General features: G+C 45.9%; 8 protein-coding genes across 8 annotated transcripts; 3 read left to right on the top strand and 5 right to left on the bottom strand.

Annotated features, from left to right (window-relative positions):
* Positions 1–2633: 2633 nt before the first annotated feature.
* Positions 2634–4718, bottom strand: BX661DRAFT_169707 (uncharacterized protein; the record flags this gene model as incomplete). Its single annotated transcript, XM_051533549.1, has 5 exons — positions 2634–2731; positions 3175–3468; positions 3573–3757; positions 4283–4419; positions 4590–4718. The coding sequence occupies 5 exons, from the start codon at positions 4716–4718 to the stop codon at positions 2634–2636; spliced, it is 843 nt and encodes a 280-aa protein (XP_051392926.1).
* BX661DRAFT_204156 (uncharacterized protein) lies at positions 4590–5638 on the bottom strand. The gene is made up of 2 exons (XM_051538550.1): positions 5451–5638; positions 4590–5325 (listed from the first exon to the last, which is right to left on the bottom strand). Exon 2 carries the CDS (start codon positions 5248–5250, stop codon positions 4969–4971), a length of 282 nt encoding a protein of 93 aa, XP_051392925.1. The 5' UTR covers positions 5251–5325; positions 5451–5638; the 3' UTR covers positions 4590–4968.
* A 6544-nt stretch (positions 5639–12182) lies between these two features.
* Positions 12183–12717, bottom strand: BX661DRAFT_179349 (uncharacterized protein). Its single transcript, XM_051535169.1, is given in 2 exon segments — positions 12183–12260; positions 12276–12717. The coding sequence occupies 2 exon segments, from the start codon at positions 12511–12513 to the stop codon at positions 12193–12195; spliced, it is 306 nt and encodes a 101-aa protein (XP_051392924.1). The 5' UTR covers positions 12514–12717; the 3' UTR covers positions 12183–12192.
* A 2873-nt stretch (positions 12718–15590) lies between these two features.
* BX661DRAFT_197066 (Rad4 beta-hairpin domain 3-domain-containing protein) lies at positions 15591–17362 on the top strand (the record flags this gene model as incomplete). The annotated part of the gene is made up of 5 exons (XM_051538101.1): positions 15591–15645; positions 15684–16296; positions 16323–16611; positions 16635–16754; positions 16811–17362. 5 exons carry the CDS (start codon positions 15591–15593, stop codon positions 17360–17362), a joined length of 1629 nt encoding a protein of 542 aa, XP_051392923.1.
* A 76-nt stretch (positions 17363–17438) lies between these two features.
* BX661DRAFT_137661 (uncharacterized protein) lies at positions 17439–17872 on the bottom strand (the record flags this gene model as incomplete). The annotated part of the gene is made up of 2 exons (XM_051532701.1): positions 17439–17748; positions 17841–17872. Coding segments are annotated over 2 exons (342 nt in total), but the record flags the coding sequence as incomplete, so codon positions are not given.
* A 772-nt stretch (positions 17873–18644) lies between these two features.
* BX661DRAFT_128475 (Rhodanese-like domain-containing protein) lies at positions 18645–19409 on the top strand (the record flags this gene model as incomplete). Its single annotated transcript, XM_051532507.1, has 1 exon — positions 18645–19409. A coding segment is annotated over one exon (765 nt), but the record flags the coding sequence as incomplete, so codon positions are not given.
* A 244-nt stretch (positions 19410–19653) lies between these two features.
* BX661DRAFT_197063 (uncharacterized protein) lies at positions 19654–20220 on the bottom strand (the record flags this gene model as incomplete). The annotated part of the gene is made up of 1 exon (XM_051538100.1): positions 19654–20220. The coding sequence occupies one exon, from the start codon at positions 20218–20220 to the stop codon at positions 19654–19656; it is 567 nt and encodes a 188-aa protein (XP_051392920.1).
* A 1040-nt stretch (positions 20221–21260) lies between these two features.
* On the top strand, positions 21261–21531 carry BX661DRAFT_197062 (uncharacterized protein; the record flags this gene model as incomplete). Its single annotated transcript, XM_051538099.1, has 2 exons — positions 21261–21409; positions 21474–21531. 2 exons carry the CDS (start codon positions 21261–21263, stop codon positions 21529–21531), a joined length of 207 nt encoding a protein of 68 aa, XP_051392919.1.
* Positions 21532–23361: the final 1830 nt, after the last annotated feature.

The following is a 23361-nucleotide window of genomic DNA, read 5'->3' as shown; positions in this document are numbered from 1 at the left end:
ACCAACGGAGCGCACAATGGACAATGTGCACGACAAAGGCGACTGGGAACATATATAAGATGAGGCTGGCCCCTAGTAGTACTTTAGAAACATCAGTAATAAAACCTTTTATAAAATCACCCCTAACTTTTAACACTAGACAACTAGTGCTCCTCACACCCCCCTCTTACTATAACATTATAATTTCTATTAGTGCTTTATTTTGTTCTTGCCATAGTAAATTGTGGAATAAATTGAAAATACTTCTTATTTCTTTGTGGCTGTAAATATTTTCTTTCAACCTATTTTCTTTTTTCTTTTCCTTTTCTTTAACTCGCTGCACAGCCCGAGGACATGGGAGTAGATGATGAGGTTGGGAATTGTGAAACAATTTTCTCTCTGTATCCCGACTGATATAGGGTACTAATTGGATTATGTAGGATCAAATCAGGTGCCAATATTGTCATCTGGATATGCTTCCTGTTTTATAGCGCACGCGCACGAGTGCGCATAACGTAAAGACCACAACATTGACATATCAGAGACTTGGGATACTTGCAGAAGAACCGGTTCTCGCCAACAGAGTGTACAACTGGCAAATTTCTCAACGAGGGCAACAAGACACATATATAAGACGAGGCTGGCACCGGTAGCACTTTTGTAGTGGTGTTAGAAAAGTAGTGTTTTTATAAATGGCGTTTTAATATTAATATTTCTATAATGCACCTTTACCCCCCTTCTCATAAAAAAATTAAATGCAACTCAATTGCAAATCCCCCTCTTTTACCCAGTTTTATGGAGTATTTTTGCTAATTGCCAAAAAAAAATTGCTTCTCGCAGGTGCAAAAAATACATATACGTGTGTGCGTATGTGCAATTCCATATATAAACTTATTTTAAGAAAAGCCGCCAATACTTGAAACCTTTTAATTCGGCATTTGTTATAATTCTAAGGACATACACACACATATATATATATATATTTAACATTAAAGGAATTCATCGTTATATAAGTTTATTAAGTATTTAAAGCTATAAAAATAAAAATATCATTATTAAACAATTAAACAATGAACGGATTTCTATATTATAAAACTCATACATTGTTATGATAAGCAAACTCCCCGCTTCAGTATATCGTTGGTTATAAGTATATGTCATAGGAAACTTGAAACAAATCTAAAATTGGTGATGATGTTGCACAGACCGAAGATATGGAAGTGGATGTTGAGGTCGAGAATCGCGAAACAGGTTTCCACCTGCGTACCGATTGATAGGAAGCTAATTGGATCATGCAGGCGTAAATTAGGGAAGCATTACATTGATGCCCAAACATGCTCCCCACTTTGCAATGCACACGCACGAAAACCACAATATTGACTTGCCAAGATACCGGTTTGCTCACAAAAGCTCCAGTTCTCATCAACGGAGCGCACAAATGACAATGTGCACAACAAAGGCGACGAGGCACATATATAAGATGAGGCCGGCCCTAGTAGTGTTTTAGAAACATTAGTAATAAAACCTTTTATAAAATCACCCCCACCTTTTAACACTAGACAACTAGTGCTCCTCCCACCCCCCTCTTACTATAACAGTAATAATATTAAATGTATATTTAACATACATACTGTAGTTTATAAATGCGTTTGCTTCTGTATCTCAATATTAATACAAATTAATTTGCGTACAAAAATAGTATATAATTGTAAAACTAAAATTGTAATAAAAATAATGACAGTACACGATACTTAGGATTTATACTTTTCTTTTATAAATATTATGATATAGTAGATTGGTAAATTTATAGCTAGATATATTTTAAAAAATGGGGATTCATATGTATTGGCAAACAAAATTCAAAATTCATCAATACATATTCTCGTACAATTTACTTAAAGCCAGCACATTTGTTTTCCCCCCGTGTAATGCTTCTCTATTTCAATTTATTTGCACTCTTATTATTTTTATATTTACAACGCTTGCCATTTTGTCCTACTCTACAAATTAATGTACTACTTTTAGCTCAGTAAAACGCTTGGTAACTTTGGCCGCCGGGTGAGTAGTTTTACTTTTTACCATTTGTCTAGCTTGTGGCATCTTCAAGCTAAGCTAGCATGTTCAACTCATAGCAAAATTAAATTTTTAGCTGTCAATTTGTGCGGCTCTTGGTATTGTAAATATATTGCACCAGCAAGTGGACGAAGAATACAAAATATAAAATATGTGCACATGTTTTATTTATTACACTTATTGTGATTCCAAACAATTTTTTGTTTTCTAATGAGCTGAGCAAATGGACAGATGGACAAATTAGCCAAATAAAAAATAAATTTTGCGTTTGTTGTGATTTGAGGGAAATATTAGTCACCTAATGTTACAAGTATACTTTTTATTATCAAGAGAATCAAAAGTAGAACTAGGGCCAGACTTGTCTTATATATGTATCTTTTTGCCTTTGTTTTGCACTTCTTCAGTTGTGCACTCCATTGGCGAGAACTGGTTCTTCTGCAAGCAGACCAATATATTGGCATGTCAATGTTATGATCTTCACGTAAGCGCGTTAATGGGTGTATATTGTAGAATGGGGAGCATATCCGTGTGCCATTATTATGTCCCCTGACTTGCTCCCACATGGTACCATCTGCACCCTATCAATCGGCATGCGGATAGAGGCTCAATTCACGATTCTCAACCTCGACATCCACTTCCATGTCCTCAGGCTGCCCAACAGCTGTAGCCATTGTTTTCTCTAATATATAGTTTATCGCATTTACTATTAAATATTTTATATTTCATGTGCACGTTTCAATTTAGCATTAATATTTGAATGCAAACAGTTCATGATTAATATGTAAAAAATATATTTCAAAATTAACTTCCCTAAAAATAAACAAATTAACTAGTTCGTCGCGTTTGGCTCGCTGCTCTCAGTTCCTGTCTTGTTCAATAATTCTCGGCAACACTCAGCAGCATCCTCCAACATGGCCAACAGCTCTTTGGCTATAGTTGGTGCCATGTCAGCACGCACCTTAAACGGATCGATCATAGGAGTGTTCATAGCTTCTTGCCATTCAACCAACAATGCAAATATGGATAACGAAGAAAGTGAACTGGGCGTGACTTTTGAGGCGGATGATTCACAGTTGCCATGGTTAAAAGGCTGTTTCATATTTGCACCCCTGCCATTCTCACTGCATCCCGCATTGTCGATTAGAATATTGCGCATCATGCTCAACAACCCTGCAAGAACATTGATACGATCCACCCTAATATCAAACTGGTTGAGGATAGATTTGAAACTGGAACTGCTGTCCAAATCGCCGCGCTTGTAGCTGGCAATGTCCTTCAATGTTGTGCCGTCAACCCAATACTTGATTTTAGCAGCTCGGCCATTTGCGCCTTTAAAGCCATATGTCTCAATCCAAATTAAGACATAAATCAGCGTCTCCCAGTCGTCGAGCTCGGTGCGCGGGAGCTGGCTTCTCTCTAAGGCATGGATGCACATAAACGGGAGAGTACCTGTGCGCTCATCATGTGGAGTATGAGGGCCCTTTGAAGAATTGACGCGTGATCAAAGTCGACCAGCATACCCTTGATGGTTCCATCATTCATGCGCTGGAACAGAATGTTTCCTGGCATAACATCGCGGTGCAGGATGTGGCAATGCTCGACAATAGCGCGGTGAGCACACATGGCGTCGGCAACGACAATGATGAGTTCTGGGACAGACTTGAGCATATTGAGCGGCTTTCCAATTGGCGACATGGCAACACGCCTGTGTACACGGAGTTGTGGCTTGTGCTCCTGCTCTTTTTTGTTGCCAACCACTAAATTGGCAAAAAGATCGCCAAGAATACTGAGGGTGTGTCCTCAGTAAATGTGTTGTCGCTGTCCGCTGAAGGCGCACTAGACCGCCACATTTGAGTTCTGGGTATGTGCCTGCAAGCTCCTGATAATGTTTCAGCGTTGGGTGATGTCGTGCAGATGAGCAACCTCATTGCGCGGATCCACACCTCCAACCCCCACAGACTCTAGCCATGCATCCTTAATTAGGGTGTTGCAATCCTCCATCTTGATGCAACTCCTTTCAGTCGGCTTAACCTCTGTTGCTATAAAGCACCGTGTGTGCCGCCAAACATCCGATCAGCAGTCAAAAGGATGGTGCTGCTGTAAAACACCTCCCCAGTAGACCCCAGTGAAACAGTGTCGATGCTGCTGCTGCTGCTGCTGTTATCTGTGTCGCCTATAAAACGCCAGGCACTGTTATCTCCCAGCAGCCAAGGTTATTTAAATACCTCACTGAGAATCATATCCGAGCTGATCCTCGCTGCAGAAAGACCAGTTGACGATCAACCCAATGAATGCACCATGGCCTGCCTCTGTGTGTGCATCCATTTCTGGAGATGTCACTACGAAATTTGGGCCGAAAAAATGAGCCTGCACAAAACTGCCACAAATTGTCAGCCCCCAAGCAAAACGACGATTGTGCTGGGTGCGAAAAAGGTTGCGGGTGTAGCGGAATAATTGCTGTACAGCATCAACCTTGTCGCCTTTCGTGCTCCCCGCTTCACTTCGATAACTAAGAATAGTTTTGAGTACCATATTACTATGGCCTCATCGAGAGTGGCAACCTTTTCCTTCTGCCAACTGAAAGTGCGGCCAACAGATGCACTGCCTATGCTCTTCGTCTCCAAGCCAATGTCGATCCTTTCGTCCGACTGTGAATCCTCGCACATTTTGTCTGTCGAGTGACAAGGCAAAATCTTTCTGAGTGGTACTGGCCGTGCCTTCTCCCCAAGAGAGCAGGTATCCAGTGCGTGGCTGACCAACCCGACAAACACAAAAAAGGCGATAATTGGTGGATAGAATTGTCTTTCGGTGGACAACCTATCTGCCGAGTTGTGTGTGCTGGTCCACAATGAGAACTCGTTGCTGGCCGAGCGCAGTTTGATGCAAGGTTTTTGATAGCTGTTTTCTTTGAGCGTGTCAGCGGCTGGAATGGACTGAGTCGGCCATGATAATCTGTTCAAGCATAGCTACATCATCAGGTGGTATGTGGTTGGAGCTGGACGCAAACATCTCGACGCCCTTGTGGATAACCTTTGAAACATTGGCCGCGCGCTCCCTGCGATCCGCAGCCTTGGGCTCAGCCAGCTCAAGCACGCCTGCTTGTGGTTTGCTAATGTAGTGTTCCCACTCGCGTGCGGCCTCGTCCTTTACCGAATCGCTATGCTCTTTGGGCGTTTGTATCCATGTGGAAATGTGCATGCAGAGGCAACACTGGGCTGTATCAGAGTATTTGTGCGTGCTCTGCCAGTGGGTGGGCTGCTCCCTCTGCTGAGTCTACATAACGCTCAACATTTTTATGTAATAATTTATAATTTTATTTGAGTGTAAATATAGAGTAATTAAATATTATAAAATAAACTTTCAAAATTATTATTATAGTATTATTGGTAAATACTTACATGGCGATGCAGGTTTTACACTTTTTTCTTTAGATGATCTCGCATCTCTTTGTGACACCAGTGCAAGTTGGTGGTGACGATTTGGGCGTCCTCGGAGGCCCAGTGGCCTTTCTCTTTCGTCTGGATTCAGGCATAACCAAAGGGGTGAAAAATGAAGTAGAGAACAAATAAAAATATGGCAATATAAAATATGAATAAACGGCTGAAGAAAATTAGCAAATTGAAAACTATAAGCTGTGAACAGCTTCTCTTCGTAGCAAAAATGCTAATGTATAGTGTTAGACATTGTTTACATTGTACTGTCATAAATAATAGACAAATTTACCAAGTTTCCGGATAAAAACAATGTGAATTATCGATATTCAAATTCAAATTTTGTCTGTCATTGGTAAGTCAGGAGAGCGTGGTTTCCAGACAAACATAAAGTAAAAAAAGCTGGATGCACAATGTGATATAGTATGCGAGCTTTATCCGCACTACTTGGTAAGTAATTTTACATTGACCGGGTTGGCAACATTATTTGGAACCCATTTCGAATCAGGGCATACCAATGTTATGTATGTGCAGTTGGTTATAACTAATTACAAATAATTAATATAACCGTTTCAACACCATTTTCAAGTAACCCTGAATATGAGATGTAATATTGTCTATGAAAGAATGACACAACATATCCATATGTAAACTAAATCTACCCACATCATGTGTTAAAAGCAATATAATGTCCGTATATTTGCGTATAATGTAGTGAAAATATTATTATCAAAAATCCCTAATTATGTAGCGCCTGGGTGTTTATGTACTGAGTAATTGAACTGTTGAATAGTGTAAAAATAAGGAGGGTTTGAGGGGGGAATGTCTGGTGTGGAACTGAAAAACAGCCCGTGTGGGTGGCGCTGTAAAGTATTTGTTGACATTTGATGTGAGCAAGCAATATCAGAAATGACACTGCGCCAGCGCTAACACTATTGCAGTGTTGTCACATGAAGACGGCAAGAGAAATCCAAATATGGCTTGGGCACCACAGTTACGTATCTAGTTATTCGAAACTTAAAACATGACAGATAACCACAAATTTCAACATTATTACAGTTGTGTTGTGCTTTGAGGGGAGAATTAGTCATTATTGTTAAAATTATGTTTAGGTTTTGTTATAGTTTTATAATCAAGGGAATCAAAAGTAGAACTAGGGCCGGCCTTGTCCTATATATGTATCTTGTTGCCTTTGTTATACACTTCTCCAATCGTGCACTCCATTGGCAAGAACTGGTTCTTCTGCGAGCAGATCAGTATATTGGCATGCCAATGTTGTGATCTTCACGTAAGCGCGTTAACGTATGTACATTTATAATGGGGAGCACATCCGTGTGCCATTATTATGTCCCCTGACTTGCCCCACATCGTACCATCTGCACCCTATCAATCGGCATGCGGAAAGACTCAATTCACGATTCTCAACCTGACATCCACTTCCATGTCCTCGGCTGTGAAACACATTGAACGGCAAATTAACACAAGGAATACTTTAAAAGCAGAGCAAATAAGAGTGCAATTCAAATAAATTTTTTTGCCAAGGTAGCCACTACAACAACAGCTGTAAATTTTAACATGAAGGCGTCATTTTCGGATGAGTAATTTAATTTAATTAATGGATAGGTTGGCAGAGGTTAACTATCAAGATAGTGGGGTTAAACAGCATTATCAACAGACCACTTGTTCAACGACGATTAACTAATCGCTCCACTATTAATAGTAAGTTTAGGGTCCTTTTCGGCCACCTGATCTATTATCTTATTCAAAAAAATTAAATATAAATTCCAACCGGATTTCTCTTTATCCCCTTTCAATCATCTGAATTTAGATATTATGAACCTATTTTAAAATTTTAGCGATCAATATTTAAAGTTTCAAATATGTTTTAATTTCTCAATCGTTTAACAAATGTAAAAATTTATCAGGCGTTATTTACCAACCATTTGACAAGCTGGTGCAGTTAGTTACCCAGATGCAAGCAGTTCCTCATATACCAAGCCAGTAGTGGTGAGCAGCCTGGTGCCCAGCCAGCGACGCAGTCAGGGATCCAACCTGGTGACCAGGAGGAAAATAAATCGGAGATGGTCGTCGACCAAACCAATGGAGGCGAGAGTGGGCCGACGATGGTAGCAAAGGTGACGATGGAGGCGCTGACCAAGAAGGTGGCGCAGCTGGACACCACAAGGGGGTTATTGTAACATCAATTAGGGCGTTATCACGTGATGACTGCGATTACTATTAATCGCTGTTATATTTACTGCTCACGGTTCTCGATTGATAATCAGAAAACTTTAAAGCTTTTTTGGATGACCTTGTGCATTTGAGCTGCACCTTATATATATAATATATATTTAATTATTAGACAGTGGTATTATTACAGCACCAATTTAAACAAAAAACCATGCCACCACACTATTGACTTTATTTTATTTTGCTTTGCTTTGCATCCAAATTCCAAGCAAATGAGAATTACCAATCATGTACATTTTTCCACAAAAATACAAATTTTTTATATTGCTATAAAATTCTATAAAAAATAAAAAAAGTTACATATTAGCCAAACAATGGAGTTGCGAAACCTGAAAATGCACCAACAACTGTATAGGTCTGCACACTCTATTCTTATCACACTCTCCGAGCTCCACAAACCTGTACCCCTCCTTCAGTGCATCGACAGAAATATAAGTCGACGCCAACTCTGTGTCATCTTCAAAAATAGTCATACGCATAAATGAAATATCAGGATCATTAATGACCCTGAAAGACTAGCGTTCCGCCACCGCACTTCCCCTCCGGAAACAATACCCTGTCCAGTAAGGCACCGGCTCTTCGTCGATGTTTGGTCAAAAGATACGGCATTCGCAAGTGGTGTCGGTGCGGCGCCAGTATTGGCCCAGTGACTGGTGTGCCCGCCATACTGCTCTGACCAGTCGAGCTGAAGAACGGAAACGACGTGGCAGTGGCACCAGTACCAGGCGGCTGTGCGTAGAAGATACCTGGCGAATTAGGCAATGTGTCGTAAAGAGAGTTAGCACGGGTGTGCGAAATTGGCGGCGGGTGTCCTATTGTGGACGAGCTTAGCGCGGTTATGTCCTCGACGGAGCTGCTGGACGAGGACGATCCGTTGAGACCACTCGGCTCCGGGATCCACTCGATTTCCACCCGGATCCTGCTGTTACTGCTGCTGTTACTGATACCACCGATGCCAATGCTGCTGTTGCTCGTTGTCTGCTGGCCTGCATAAGCCGCCGCCGAAGCCAAGGCCGCGGCGGCGGCAGCGGCAGCAGCTGCGTTCAAAGTCGAGTTTGTCGGCATTTGCATCATTGTCAGTGGCGGTGGCGTTGTCGGTAATCCACCATTCCCAGTATTGAGCGCACTGAATCCCAGAGTGTCGCTTGAGAACATAGCTACGCCTGAGGGTGGCCTTGACATACTTTGTATGCAGGCTGGGTATTAACAGCCATTGACTGCCGGCGGCTCGGACATCCGGGCAATGCGCCATGTGCCGAGATAATATTGATGTGCACGGTGGTGCGCCGCGCAAACGAGGGACTCGCCACCCGCCATTGCTGCTGATGCCAACTCCGCCTCCACTATTGTTCAAGGCGCGCACATGGGGTCTTATCGACGTGGGCGGCAGTGGGGTGAACGATAGAGAGGTGGAAAGGGGGTTTCAGACTCCGCAATGGTCTCCAGCCTCGCTCTCTCAGCCACCGTGGCCGTCATCAGGGAAGGGATACCCTCACGCAAATGCCTGGGCTTCAGCACATACCCCAGCCCACCAGTGCGGCGGAACATGGCCTCGTAGATCTGCATATGCCTGTCACAAGTCTGGAAATTCATCGCCACTAGCTGGCTGCCCGCCGCCCAATGCGAAATGGGATTATAGTTGGTCGACGTAAAGCGCGAGAAAGACGGGTACACGCGGGTCATCTGCATAGCATTGTAGTGTGTGTATTGCCGGGGATACTGCCGCATGAGCTGGATGGCCGCGGACTCGGATACAGAGGTCACTTGGTCGAACACAGGCTCCGGGCTGCCCTCCTCGAAGCCCTCGAAATGGACAGCCTTGCAGTACACTATGAGCTGCGACAGCTCCGGGGCCACCTTGCGCTTCAGCTGCGCGACCGATGAGCGCGGCGACACTGTCTTGGTGCTGCTCTGCGCGGCAGCAATGGTGGCTGAGGCAGGAGCAGCCGTCGTAGCAGCCGCCATCACTGCGGCAATGGGTTGGGAGCTGGCCAGAGATGGCGACCGGCTATTGGGCGACTCAAGCACCTTGTTCTTGATAATGATCCGGTACTTGAGCTGGTTAGGCGACGGCAAAACGCACTCGTTTTCGCCGTTAATCGGCGCTTGCACGAGCATCTCGCCGAGATGTTTTTTGAGTATCGTCGCCATACGGGCCTGCTGCGGCAGCGAGCAGTGGGTCTCGAGGGACAGGATGACTGGATATGGCGACACAGCAAAGGCGTAATGTGAGATCGCAATGACCACGTCCTCGAACAATATGCGTGTCGTCAGGGTGTGTCCGTGGCACACGACGGGTTCTCCGCCGCGGCCATCCCAGGAGTCCAGCTCGATGCATCTGCACCCGCGCAGTAACGCGTGCACGTATCCCTCGACGGTCGACTCGCCCACAAGCTGGTCGCTGGCCAGGTAGGTGTTGTGGGAGGTCGAGATGTAGTACTGGTTCAGCGGCAGATCCATGTCCATGCACTCCTTGTCCATGCACTCACTGTCCTCGGTCATCAAATTGCCGTCAACCGAGTTGTAGGCGGATAGCAGATAGGCCTCAAACTCGTATGCCGTCATGACCTCCTGATCGGAGCCCTGCGTAAACTCGCGAAACCTCTTGTGGACCCCGGCATCGGAGACCAGTTCCTTCTGCACGTCGCGCAAAAAGCGGCCGAATACAGCCTGCGTGATACCAAAGGGCTCGCTATCATCCAAACCCACCCCCATTCCCAGGTCCAAGTTCAAACGCATGGGCAAAGAATTCGACTGACGCACGCGGGGTTTGCCCGGACTCATCTTCAGCTCATCATACTCTCCATCAGCAGCACTGCTGCTGCTGCTGCTGCTGCCGCTTTCATCGCCGCCCGAGTGGATAAACAAGGGCTTCCGCTCGCAATCTGCTTTGGTTGCTGAAGACAGAATCGCTGGTAGCATGTTGACATATGACAGCGAGATGTCGTGGTACACAGTGTCAATGCTGGGGTGCGCGTGCTCCATGCGCAGCGTGTCTGCAACATCGAGCATAATGCCATCGCTGCATATCCGCTGCTGCTGCTGTTGCTGTTGTTGCTGCTGCTGCTGCCCTTGTTGCAAATTGCCGTCAGCGCGTCCCAGAGCCGTAGGCTGGATCAGCGAGGTCGACGAGGGGCTGCGAGACGTGGCGCCAGGGAACCACTTGCGTGCGGCGCCCTTGGCCTGCGGAGACGAGGACAAGGCCGAGACAGCTAACTCGTTAGCCAGGTCCAATGCTGACTGTGATCTCAGATTATCCGACATGCGTGATTCGATGAACTGCAGCGCTTCAGTTGCTGATTCACCCGAGGTATCGGACTCCCACCATCGTCGGTTGATCGTAATTAGGCGCCATCGCTGTGAATGCGCTAGGCTGGTGATGGGCTGGCGGTTGGATACGAGGTGGGTTAGGGTGTCGAGCCAGTCACGGAAGGAGTCGTCGGTCAGGGCGACCAGGCAGATGGTCTTGATGACTGTCTTTTGGTGGTAGACGATGGCGAACAGGCGCTGGGAGCCGTGTGGCAGGCAACTCTCGTCGCCAACCGCCCACAGTGCTTCGTCGCCAACCCGGATTTCAACGATGCGCTCGAGGTCAACTACAAATGGAACATAATTTTAATTTTTTAGTTTGGCTGTGTCTTGGAATGGAAATGCGCAATGAACCGGAGAAATAAACTAATTTTTATTATCCATCCATCGATGATGAAATTGTATTTGCGATATGAACACGATAGCGCACAAATAAGGGAAATAAAATGTTACAAATTGGGAAATTTGCGGGATACGAAAAAGGGAATTATAAAAGACAAACACCCCCACCCCTTTGTTTCAAGATGACCAAAAAAGAAAATATAGCTCGGTGCCATGAGCAACTCAACAGAAAAAAAGCAGCGCGGTGGAAAATGTACCAGTTGCATTGGCTCCAAAATGCAACAAATAATTATGATGATGTATCAGCAGCATGATACATGTGTGCACAAACACCAAATTGCGAGAGACATTATTTTATATAATAACGGAAATGTGTGGGAACAAATAATAAAAAAGTAGCGAAAAAAACCGAGATTTTATATTTTTGGACACTACTCTTGTGTCTTCACTTATGCCTGCGTATGCATGGGGTACAGCAATACAATCAAAACAGACGTGAAGCAAAAAGACAAGACAGAAAGTGAACGCGGCATTGGTTGAATCGTGGGACAGCCAATGCAAAAACGCATCCACAAAATGCAAGCAATCTCTCTCTTCAATAAAGGTAAATAAACGTGCAGTTTAATAATCATGCTGCATCGTCTATTCGGCGCCCAAAAGCAAAATACAAGTGTAGGTTTGAGCACGAGACTTTATATTTATGTATTTATTTTGACTGCGCATTTTTGTTGAAAAATTGGATTAAAAATGCTGGGAAAGCACAAAAGGCACGTGAGTGGTGGTGGGGGAGGAAGTTAATGGCATGAAGTTAATGGCATTTGGTATCATGTGTAAAAATAGCCCAGCAGCTATAGCGGCATGTGCAAACAAAACAAAACAAAACAAAACAAAACAACAAAAAAGACACAGTAATCGATGAGGAATGATAAGAAAAGATAGTAGCGCACCCACAATGAGGTGGGGGCGGAGGGGACACGATAGGACAACACAGGCATGGCGCAGAGGAGTGCGAGTGCGAGTGCGAGAATGACACGGAAAAGAGAACAATCCAGAAAACGGGTATGCGGCGGCAGGCAAATAAAAGAAAAATAGCAAGGATGTATGCTGCATGCGCCAAGGCGAGATGCATCGCATCGTGCAGAGTGTTATTAAAAAGAGAGGATTTCGGACAGCACAGACGGCAACCGCACCTGCACAACAAACAACCAGCCAGGGCAGGCTAGGGCACCACGGGTGGCAAAGCCGCCTCCCAAAAGCAACAATGCAACAGCAGAGCCACACACGCACAAGCCAAAAATAAAGAAAAAACAGAGCTGAACTTACTGTGTGCGAGCTTCTTCTTTTTACGCGAGTCCCACGTGACGCGTTGCTGAGCAACATCCAAGCGAAAGTTGCGCACATGCGCGCTCCTCGACGTCGTCTTCAGCAGCGAGCACCCCTTCGCCATATGCTCGGGAACCACCGGCAGCCCAAACCCGCCTCGCCCACCGCGCCAAGGCACAGCGCCGCCCTGCGCCCACACGACGGATAGGCCCTGGAGGCCGGCACCGAATCCGCATCAATGCCTGCGCTGGTTGGGCGCGGATCCAAGGGACAAACTGACGTTTGCTGCTGCGGTTGCTGCTGAGCTGAGCTGCTGCTGCCGCGGTACAGAGAGGACAGAAGGCGTGTGGATACCTTGCGGAAGCGAGGGAATACGGAGATGACGTTGCGGCGCGTACAGGATAGACAGGAGCTGGGGTCGTGGTCGGCCTCGGCCTCGGGCTCGGGCCCGGCCTTGCGCTGGACAAGCTGGTGCGCCATCGACAGCGGATCCGGCTGTGGATCGGTATTGTGGCTGTGTGTGCTGGTGCTGCTTTCGAAGCTGCTGCTGTGGCTGGAATGCCGTCTGATGTGATGGTGGTCCATTTTACCCTGTAATGTGGTGGCCATGGTGCCCTTTTTCCCCTATAGAGACAACGCTTTTGCTTGTTGGTGTTGTTTATATTTTGTGTGTTGTGTTGGTGCTGGTGCTGCGTTAAGTTCAGTTCAGTTCAGTTCGGTTCAGTTCAGCTAAGCTCAGCTCAGCTCAGGGGGGAATGGGTTTTGGTGCAGCAATAAAAAATAATAATAAGGAAACAATGAAAAATAGGAAAAGAAAATTGTGTTTGTGGCTATAAAAAGTGACTATTTATACAGAATTGACAAAACTCCCACGGACCAAAAAGACAAAAAGGATGAGAAGGAGAGAGGAGGGGGCAATAAAAAAGCACACCCAAATAGCAACACGCAGACGCAACAACACCTGCCGGAGAACAAAAACAATCACACTGACAAAATATTAACAAAAAAGTGAAGAAAAATATGTATTAAAGAGACAAGAGACAAGAAAAAAGCGATCAAGTTGGGGATTGTAATCTTTGCAGTTGATGTGTGACGATTATGCACAGGTGGAATGAACAGAATAGTGGGAAAAAGAATAATAAAAAGGTTGGAACAATGCAATAATGATGAATAACACGCAGACAAGAAGTACACAATGATTTCACTAAAGGCAAAATATGAATATAAATATGTAAAGTACAGGGGAAAAAGCTGCTATTTAAAAAAAACCCAAAGTTGGAAAGAAAGAAGAGTTGAGCTTCTTATTAGGAAATACAATAAAGGGCTCTGGCTGGGTGGATGGTTGGATGGGTGATTGGTTGCGCTGCTCTGCTCCGCTCTGCTCTGGTCTGCTCTGCTCTGCCCTGTGCTGGGCTTTACAAAGGTGTGTGATTGGACATTCGGGAAGAAAAAATCTTTCTCATCTAACAACCTCCCCCCTCCCCTCTTTTTTTTGTCCCTCTCCCTCTCCACAAATACCACTCCCCACCTCACCCCCTTCCCTTGTTCTTTTTCTTAAGAAAAAGGTTGCAATATATATGTATATATATATTATCATTATTTGGTTTTATTTTCTGGATTCCCGATTCAACAGGAAAATCCAAGGAAAGCAAAAAAATTAGAAAAACGGATAGGCGACCATTATACTTAAATTCATATTCACACATGTGTCGCTTGTATTCAGATTTGCATATACATATTCTTTTTTTTGGTTTTGGTTTTGGTTTTGAAAATCTCGATAACAATTTTTGTTTGTCAGATCCGATATTGTTACAAAGTCAATAAAAAATTTCTTCGGATTTCAGCGGCTTTCTAAAAGGCAATAGAAAACAAAAAAACATCAACGAATACAAGTATTATACTTGAAAGTCAGGGGAGGGGGGAATGGATGGGTGTGTGGGTAGGAGGTCATATCGAGTGACCAGTGCGTTTTTAAAAGCGTGGGACAATTGCAAAAAAAATATTATAACATTTTTTGACCCTATCAGAATGCCATTGATTTCTTACTATTTTTTTAAAGAGTGAATATTTATCGGAAGCAAAATTAATTTATATATATAAATTGTGTGGTTGCATTTAAGGAGTAAGCAGGTGACTCTAATAAAATTTTTTGATGTTTTTCGGTTTTGTTCACTATTTTTTGTTTCAGGGATCATTTTCATTTTCATTTTTTCAGCAGCTAGAAATTAAAGTAAAAAGGGAGAGGCGTTTTAAAGGGAGCAAAATAAAAAATTAAATCCAATGCAAGGCTTTATTATACAATGTTTTTTTCCATGTATATGGTTTATTTAAAGTGTTACAAAAAAATTTTACATTGTTGTTTCTCAGCCTTCTCCCTCGCCCTTCCATTTTTGTTGTCTCGTAAAAAAGTAAAACAAAAAAGATTGATTGCAAAGAGATAACAAATTGTAAACGCCTTTTCTTAGTTCTTTTTAATTTGCTATTTAAAAGAATAAATCGTGGCGAGAGGTTTTGTAGCTTTTAATTGATTACTTTTATTGTAGATTTTGTTGAGTTTGACAGTCACAAAATATAATTTTTGCTGTTCTCACGCAACAAGTGATCGAGTGTTAGTTGGAGGAGGGGTTTTTTTTGGTGGGAATAATGATAATCAGCCAAGATTAAATTATAATTTGCCAACACATAATACAAAAAAATAGAAAACAACCCACATCCACATCCGCATCCGCAGTCGTACTGTTCACAGAAGCGAGATAGAGATGAGAATCGAGACCCGCCGCACCTTTTAAAAATATCTCTTCTTGTTATTGATCTTATCTTGGGTTAGTTGATTTATTATATTTTTCTTGATAACATAAGCTGAGTTAGCGGATAGACGGTTCGATGGACACCTCGATGCACAAGCGATATGCCAGCGATGCAGAAAACAACAACAGCAGTAACTCTGCAAACGGCAAAACACACACACATCCTCAGCCGATACCGACGACGACGATGACGACCAGTTTGAGGACGTGAGCATTCCAATCGACGACCCATCCTCCGACAGCATGCCAGAGCTCGGCACCATTGAGCTCACATTCAGCAACACGGCAACAGATGAGCCCTTGGCTGCGCACAAGCGAGCGACGCTCAGCAAACAGGCGCGCATGCATCGGCGATGCCACCACAAAGCCGAGCTGCTCTGCCACCTGGCAGCGGCACGCTGGCACAGCTACCGCAGTGCCTCTGACGAATGGCGGGCGCTACAGCTCTCGCTGCTGCCGATGTCGCTAGTGGACCGCGTCTGGGCGCATCTTGCCATCGACGGCCGAGTGCGCCGCGAGTGGGTCGAGCGTGATCTGGCCGCGGCCATGCGGCTACTGCGTGGGCGGCATTGTAGGGATGGTGCAGCGAGCACAGCGGACACAGCGGGCGCCCTGGTGGCTGCTCTGGGCGCCCTGGGGTTCGACGCGCGCCTGTGCGTAGGCATCACGCCTGTGCCGCTGAAGATGACCGTGCGCGAGGGCGCAGCCATCGACGCAGCCCTCCGAGGCTCCAGCGCAGCAAGCTGTACGGCGCCAGTGCCCGGCCGATCGCCGCCCGTGGCGTACTGGGCTGAGGCGCACGATCCAGCGAGCCAGCGGTGGATCGCCCTGGCCGCGCCGCCGCGCCACGCCCAGCACCCATACATCCTCTCGCTTCCTCGCACTGCGTCTGCGACGTCACGCAGCGCTATGCCGCGGACTTCCACCACATGGCACTGCCGCTGCGGCTGGAGTCCCTCGTGCGGCCGCCGGACACTTGGTGGGCGCACGCGCTGCAGCCCTACGCCGACGAAGCCGCTGAGGCACCAGCATTGCCGCTGCCGCCGCCACCGCCGATGCCCCGGCGGCTGGCGGACTTTGCACGCAGCAGGCACTTTGTGCTGAGCGGCACCTAAGGCAGACCGAAGTGCTGCGGCCGCGGCTGCCCATCGTTGGGTACTTCCGCGGCACGCCGGTGTTTCTGCGCGAAAACGTGCGCGTTCTGCGCTCGCGCATGGCCTGGCACCGCCGCGGCCAGCAGGTGCACGGCGACCCGGCGCGCACCCTTGGCGGCTCTGGCTCTTCGGCGCCTGGCAGACTAGCGCTGTGCCGGTGCCGCCGGTGGTCAATGGCCAGGTGCCGCGGAACACGTTCGGGCGCCTAGACGTGTTTGTCCCTGGGATGGTGCCCCGAGGCGCCGTGCATGTGCGTGGCGAGGCGGCGCTGCGCGTGTGCCGCGTGCTGCAGGTCGACGCGGTGGTGGCGGTGGTTGGCTTTGCTTTTGGCCGCGGCCGCGTGGCGTCGCCGGTGATCGATGGCGTTGTGGTGGTCGAGCGCGATGCCGGCCTGGTGCGCGACGCTGTGCGCGACGACAAGCGCGCTGCGGAGATCCGCAAGGCTGAAGCGGCCGAGGCGGCCGCCGTGAAGCGCTGGGCCCGCCTGGTGCGCGCGCTGAGGGTGCGCGCCGACGTCGACGCGGCCTTTGCGAGGCGGCCGGCGGATGGGCTGACGTTTGCGCCCAGGGCCAGCGAAAACAGCCACGACAGCCACGACAGCCACGACAGCGAAGGCGGCACAAGTGACAGAGGCAGCGGCAATGAAGGTGACAAAAGTGCCCAACCTGACTCTGGCGGTGGGTTTCTCGTCTAAAAGCAACAGGCGTGTATTGATCATCAAACTCCAAAATAAAAAACAGACCCTACTTTTTCTTGCCGAGCGCTGCGTCCACATCCTGCTCGATTTCCCACACGTGGGCCTTGAGCTCGAGATGGTCGCGGGCCAAAACATCGTTCTGCTTGCGCCAGTCAGCCTTCAGCTGCGCAACCTGCTGCGTGGTGGCTCCGGTTTCGCGCAGTTTCTGCAGTTCACGCTCGACCGCTTCGATCTTCTTCACGTACTGCTTGACTTTCGCCGACGACTGCTCCAGCTCCTCCACGGAGCTCAGAACAAGCCCTGTGGCCTTCTGGTACTCCTCAATCAGATACACAAACCCGAACGCTCCGGCTGTCGTTACACCCAGCAAAAACCCAACAACACTACAATATACCAATAAAAAAGATTCGGGCATTTTTTAAATCCATATTTTTTGTCGTTTTATCTCATTCTTTTTATTTATCTGGTAGCTTACCCTCCGCGGAACCCTCCAATGGCGCGCTTCTTCTTGGGTGCAGATGCCAGAGGGCGGGCTGCAAGTGCTGAGGCTGCGGCCGATGCTGCTGCCTCGCCGACCTTAACCGTCGTCGATTCAAATCGCCGTCCCACCACGAGAGAATTGCTTGTCCGTGTGACCTGCTTGCTGACTATGCTAGAAACCCGAGAAAACATATTTATTTTAAAATAAAGAATGAGGAGTTTTAATGAAATTGAAGAAAAGGAAAATTGGTTTGGATTGAGCTGTCTATGAGCTAAAATAAGTGTATAAATGAGAGAGAAAATTGAATTTTTTTATAAAGATAACCGGCATAGCGATTAAAAAAATCGGACCATTTGTGCTTGGTTTTTCCCCTTTTTTTCTCGTGGCTTCAATCAATCGAATCAATGGGCATATAGATCTTTACGCTAAAAATTTTTGTTCCTTTTTTTTCTTCCTTTTATCCTACATCCAAAAAATAATAATACTTTTTAGCTCTTTTACATGTTTGCCCGTCGCCTGCTTCAGATCCAGATCCGGCTCAGGGTTCAGGCCCGGGTTCAGCTCCAGCCCCAGCCCCAGCCCCAGCTTCAGATCCAGCTCCGCCGCGGCCTCCTGACCAGCCCACCCCTCGTCCACCAGCCACCGTGCCCACACACGCAGCTCCGCCGACAGCTCCTGCACACTTTGCCCTCACAGCCAAAGGCCTCCTCGCCCTACCTCCACCCGGATCCATCCCCACGGCCACCACACCCGCTCACGCTCGACCATCCATACCCGACGCCGCCTCCGGCCGACAACTACCACACCCTATCCTTCTACAGCTTCTTCCCGATCCCTGCCACCGAAACCACAAAGCTGCGTGACGAGCTGCAAAAAGAATGGACCGGCAAGCTGCGCATTCTCGGCCGCATCTACGTATGCGAGCAAGGAATCAATGCGCAAATCAGCGTGCCGGTGGAAAATACCGCGGCATTGCGCCAGTGGCTGGAAAACCACCAACTGCTGTGCGGCCGCATTCCGAGATTCAACTGGGCTATTGAGCAACGCAGAGCGTTTAGTGCTTTGCACGTGCGCGTGCGCCCATTGGTCGCCACCGGGTGCCCAGTGACCCTGGATGAGCTAGGCCACGAGCCGGAATATCTGGACCCGGCGCAATGGGACCGCGAACTTCAACAGAACGAGGGCACGCAGCAGCAGCAGCCATTGCTTATTGATATGCGCAATTCGTACGAGTTTCGCATTGGTAAATTTACCGGCGCCATTTGCCCCGATGTCGACACATTCAGGGAGGAGATGGACGCTGTGCGCGAGATATGCACGGACAAGGAAAAACCCATTTACATGTACTGCACCGGCGGAATCCGCTGCTCTGTGGCCGGCGCCCTGCTCAAGGCTGAGGGATATAAGAGTGTCAAGACACTGCGTGGCGGCGTCATCGCCTACGGCCACCACGTGAGGCAGCCCGCTGAGCAGAGTAATGCAAAGCATTCGCTGTTCCGTGGCAAAAACTTTACATTCGATAAGCGCCTGGGCGAAGAAGTCACGGAGGAAGTCCTCGCGCACTGCGACCAATGTGGGTCGCCCTGCGATACATTCACAAACTGTGCCAATCGCTCCTGCAACTTGCTCTTCATCCAATGCCCGGCCTGCGCGCTTAAGCACCAGAACACCTGCGGCACATCCTTGTGTTTGGAGAGATCAAAGATGACCCACGAGGAGCTGATTAAAAATAGAATGCCGGCTATGTGGGATTATCATTTGCGCATAAGACCAAGAAAAGTTTTTAAAGATGGCATCGCTCAGCCGCTTACTCGTCCCCAGCTGGAACCTGTTCGTCCAGTACGCGAATCAGCCTGACTCTGATCTCCGACACGTCATCCCCACGCAGCACATCCCTGACAAACCACACCTCCACCTGCATCTGCATCATCTCCAGTGCGCCCCGAATAACCCCGCACAATACATTGCTGTACCACAGCCCGTCCTTTATTGCCCTCGGCGGCAGCTCACAGAAATCATTCAATGGGTTATCCTCTAGGATAAGCGAAAACTCTTTGGTGTCCGCGGACCACCCTGAAACCACTGGCGAGATGTTGAGGAACACGCGGAACCCGACTTTGGATATCACCTCGGCTGTCGTCTGTAGGTCGGCGCAGCGGTCGATGGAGGTGCGAGCAAGAATATCGTCGATGAGCCGGACTCCGATGTTGTACCCCATTTTGTCCAGCTGCTTGTTCACTGCTCCATAGTCCTCGTAGTCCTTGACTAGTTGCACAACGAGCGATCCGTACGTGAATATGAAGAGCTCGGCGTTGACCTTTTCCACGTTGCTCTTCCACGCTTCTTCGCCTATTGTCTTGTACTGTTTGGCCATTATTTATTTAATTTTTAATGGAGAAAAAAAGGAATTGCAATGAAAGTAAAGTAAACAATAGATAAATTGCTAGATTTATTTTGAATATTTATAGGTGTAATGTAGTTGATGTGGTGTATGGGTTTTTGCATATGATTCTCTGCAAATGCTATTCAAAAATTAATAATATGATTTTATTATGCAAATGTACTTGTTAAAATACCCAATATGTATTGCATTTACTTTAACATATATGTTATATTGTGAGAGGGGGGATAGAGGCATTACTGTAATGGTCTTAGAAAAGTAGGGGGTGATTTTATAATTGGTTTTTAATACTAATGTTTCTAAGTGTTACCAGCGCTGGCCTCGTCTTATATATGTCTCGTTGCCCTTGTTATACACTCCAGCAGTTGTGCACTCCGTTGGCAAAAAAAACTATTCTTCTGCAAGTAGCCTGGGTTTTTTAACATGTCAATGTTGTAGTATTCGCGTATCCACTTTCGTGCGCATGCGTTATAAAACAGGGTGCATTTCCAGATGTCAATATTGGCACCTAATTCGATCACCTATGATCTAGTCCATATTTGATCTATCAGCATGCAGATGGGAGGCTGTTTCACGATTCTCGACCTTAACATCCACTTCCATGTCCTCGGGCTGCGCAACGAAACCCATGCATTTATTAATCCTGCAAGTTGACAGTTTAAAATCCGAAACAACAAATCAACCAAGGGGTCCATTTAAAAATATTATATCGTATACAGAATAAAGGAAAATGATGAGCAAGCTATAGCTACATTAAAGGCTTATGAGCCAACCAACCCATACAAGTAATCTGATACTACTTTAAAGGACAGAAAGACATTTGTATGCTTCGAAGCAATAAGCCCGTGTGGTTTATTTTTTTAAAAAAAAATCATTTTTTACTTGGCACTATGTGAGTGAACATGTTTCCTCTAGTTCCTATTATTTTTTGTGCCCTTCTCTTCCATTGTCCATTTAAATTATTTAAAAAATTATTTACATCAAGCTACTTAGTTTAACACTTTTATTAAACCATGAGTAAGGCCAACGCTAGCCGTCTAACAGATATTATAATCCAGAGAATATCAGCTTACATTGCTGATTGCTTATCGGACGTGCTAGACTGGAAGGACTATCTGTCAATTCTGCTGTTTGCCACAGATGATGAGAGGTCGGGCAACCAGTCGCATACCGCACTGCGTACATTGAGTATACAGGATACCACCAGTGCACCTCCTGGGGGTCAGAAAGTCAGTGCATTACCAGGACTTGGCTCAGAAATATTCGATTGGCGTCAACGACTGATAATTTGAAGTACGCAAAAAGCTTACATGTTGGCTTGTACAAAAATACAGCAATACCCTGTTTTATTGCAAATAGCCAGGAACTAATGCAAATGTAAAAGCACGATTGGTCCAAAGTTACATATTTTTATTACAAAGGTATATCAGAAATAAATTGAATGATGTATCCAAAAAATTGAACACGTTATAAATCAAATTACGCAGTACGTGCCTCATGTTGCACATTTAAATATTGATTTACTTGACACAACTTCTAGAAAACCTAAAGTTCAAAAATGTTTGGTTGGTAAGTACGCACATTAACTACTAACACTAAGAAGCAACACTGTAGTCAAAGTTCCCAATTGCAAGTTCTCAGATAGACTGACAGTCCTGGATATCGAGCTACATCGCTCTGATATAAATTTGTACTCAGAAATAAACACTGAATGTCTGACAAAACTGTGCCTGTCCAATTTTTTTTTCCAATTTTACTTGGATACGTACCGACAGCCAAAATAAAACTCATCTTCCAGTGTCTCCCAGTTTGGTTAGCCTGGGGCTTCACTTTATTATTGACGATAGCGATGAAAGTATCACAAATGATAGCCATTCATTTTTTAAAAACAAAAGTCATTATTTACAATTTCCAAGGCTGGAAAATCTGGTTTTAAAAAACATAGTCGTCACCCTGGGTAATTTCCTTGAAGGCAATCTTTTAAATATGCTGCCAAATTCAAAAATCTGCAGTCTCTCCAAGACGTCAAATGGATAAATAAAAGCAATATTGAAAATACTTGGATGTACTTTAGCAAATCGCATGGCTCCAAGTGGACAATTAAAAGATTTGTTAATAATGACTTTCGCGATAGCGATTATATATATGAAACCAACATGGCTTTAAACAAAGAATTGTTGCATTATATGCGTAATACGTTTGCCGAAACACCATATAAAATTGATTGCACGAGCTTGTGCAAGCTTTATTTAAATTGAAACCTTCATGTTAGCGAGATAACTGAAATCCTTTATTGTTTACCAAATATTATGGAACTGAAAATCAGATTTAAGCCCCAGCCTCACAGAAATCCATATTTACTTTCCATATATGAATCATTGGAAAAACAGTGCCATTTCTTTGTACTAGACTCAAAGCGCTACAGATATCTAGATACAAGGGATTTGGAAAAAAGTATGTGGGAAGAGAGCTGAATATTTTGCTTGTGCAGATTTGCTCATTGAAAACTGTAATAAAACTTGTTTGTACTAAATATACATAATTCGAAAATTCACAATAGGGGAGCTTAAAGAGTTCCGCCTATCTATTCAAAGCTATCGACAGTGAAAATAGAAATCGCGATTGTCACATGGCATAGTAGTAATTGATGTCACAATCAGCTCGGATATGATTCTTCAGTGAGGTATTTAAATAACCTTGGCTGCTGGGAGATAACAGTGCCTGGCGATATTATAGGCGACACATATAACAGCAGCAGCAGCAGCAGCATCGACACTGTTTCACTGGAGTCTACTGGGGAGGTGTTTTACAGCAGCACCATCCTTTTGACTGCTGATCGGATGTTTGGACGGCACACACGGTGCTTTATAGCAACAGAGGTTAAGCCGACTGAAAGGAGTTGCATCAAGATGGAGGATTGCGACACCCTAATTAAGGATGCATGGCTAGAGTCTGTGGGGGATGGAGGTGTGGATCCACGCAATGAGGTTGCTCATCTGCACAACATCACCCAGACGCTGAAACATTATCAGGAGCTTGCAGGCACATACCCAGAACTCAAATGTGGCGGTCTAGTGCGCCTTCAGCAGGACAGCAACAATACATTTACTGAGG

The sequence above is a fragment of the Kickxella alabastrina genome (assembly GCF_025024165.1).
Source record: "Kickxella alabastrina strain RSA 675 chromosome Unknown BX661scaffold_6, whole genome shotgun sequence".
NCBI classification, from domain to species: domain Eukaryota; kingdom Fungi; phylum Kickxellomycota; class Kickxellomycetes; order Kickxellales; family Kickxellaceae; genus Kickxella; species Kickxella alabastrina.
The sequence above is the reverse complement of the archived record's forward strand: the minus strand, read 5'-3'. Positions and strand labels throughout refer to the sequence as shown.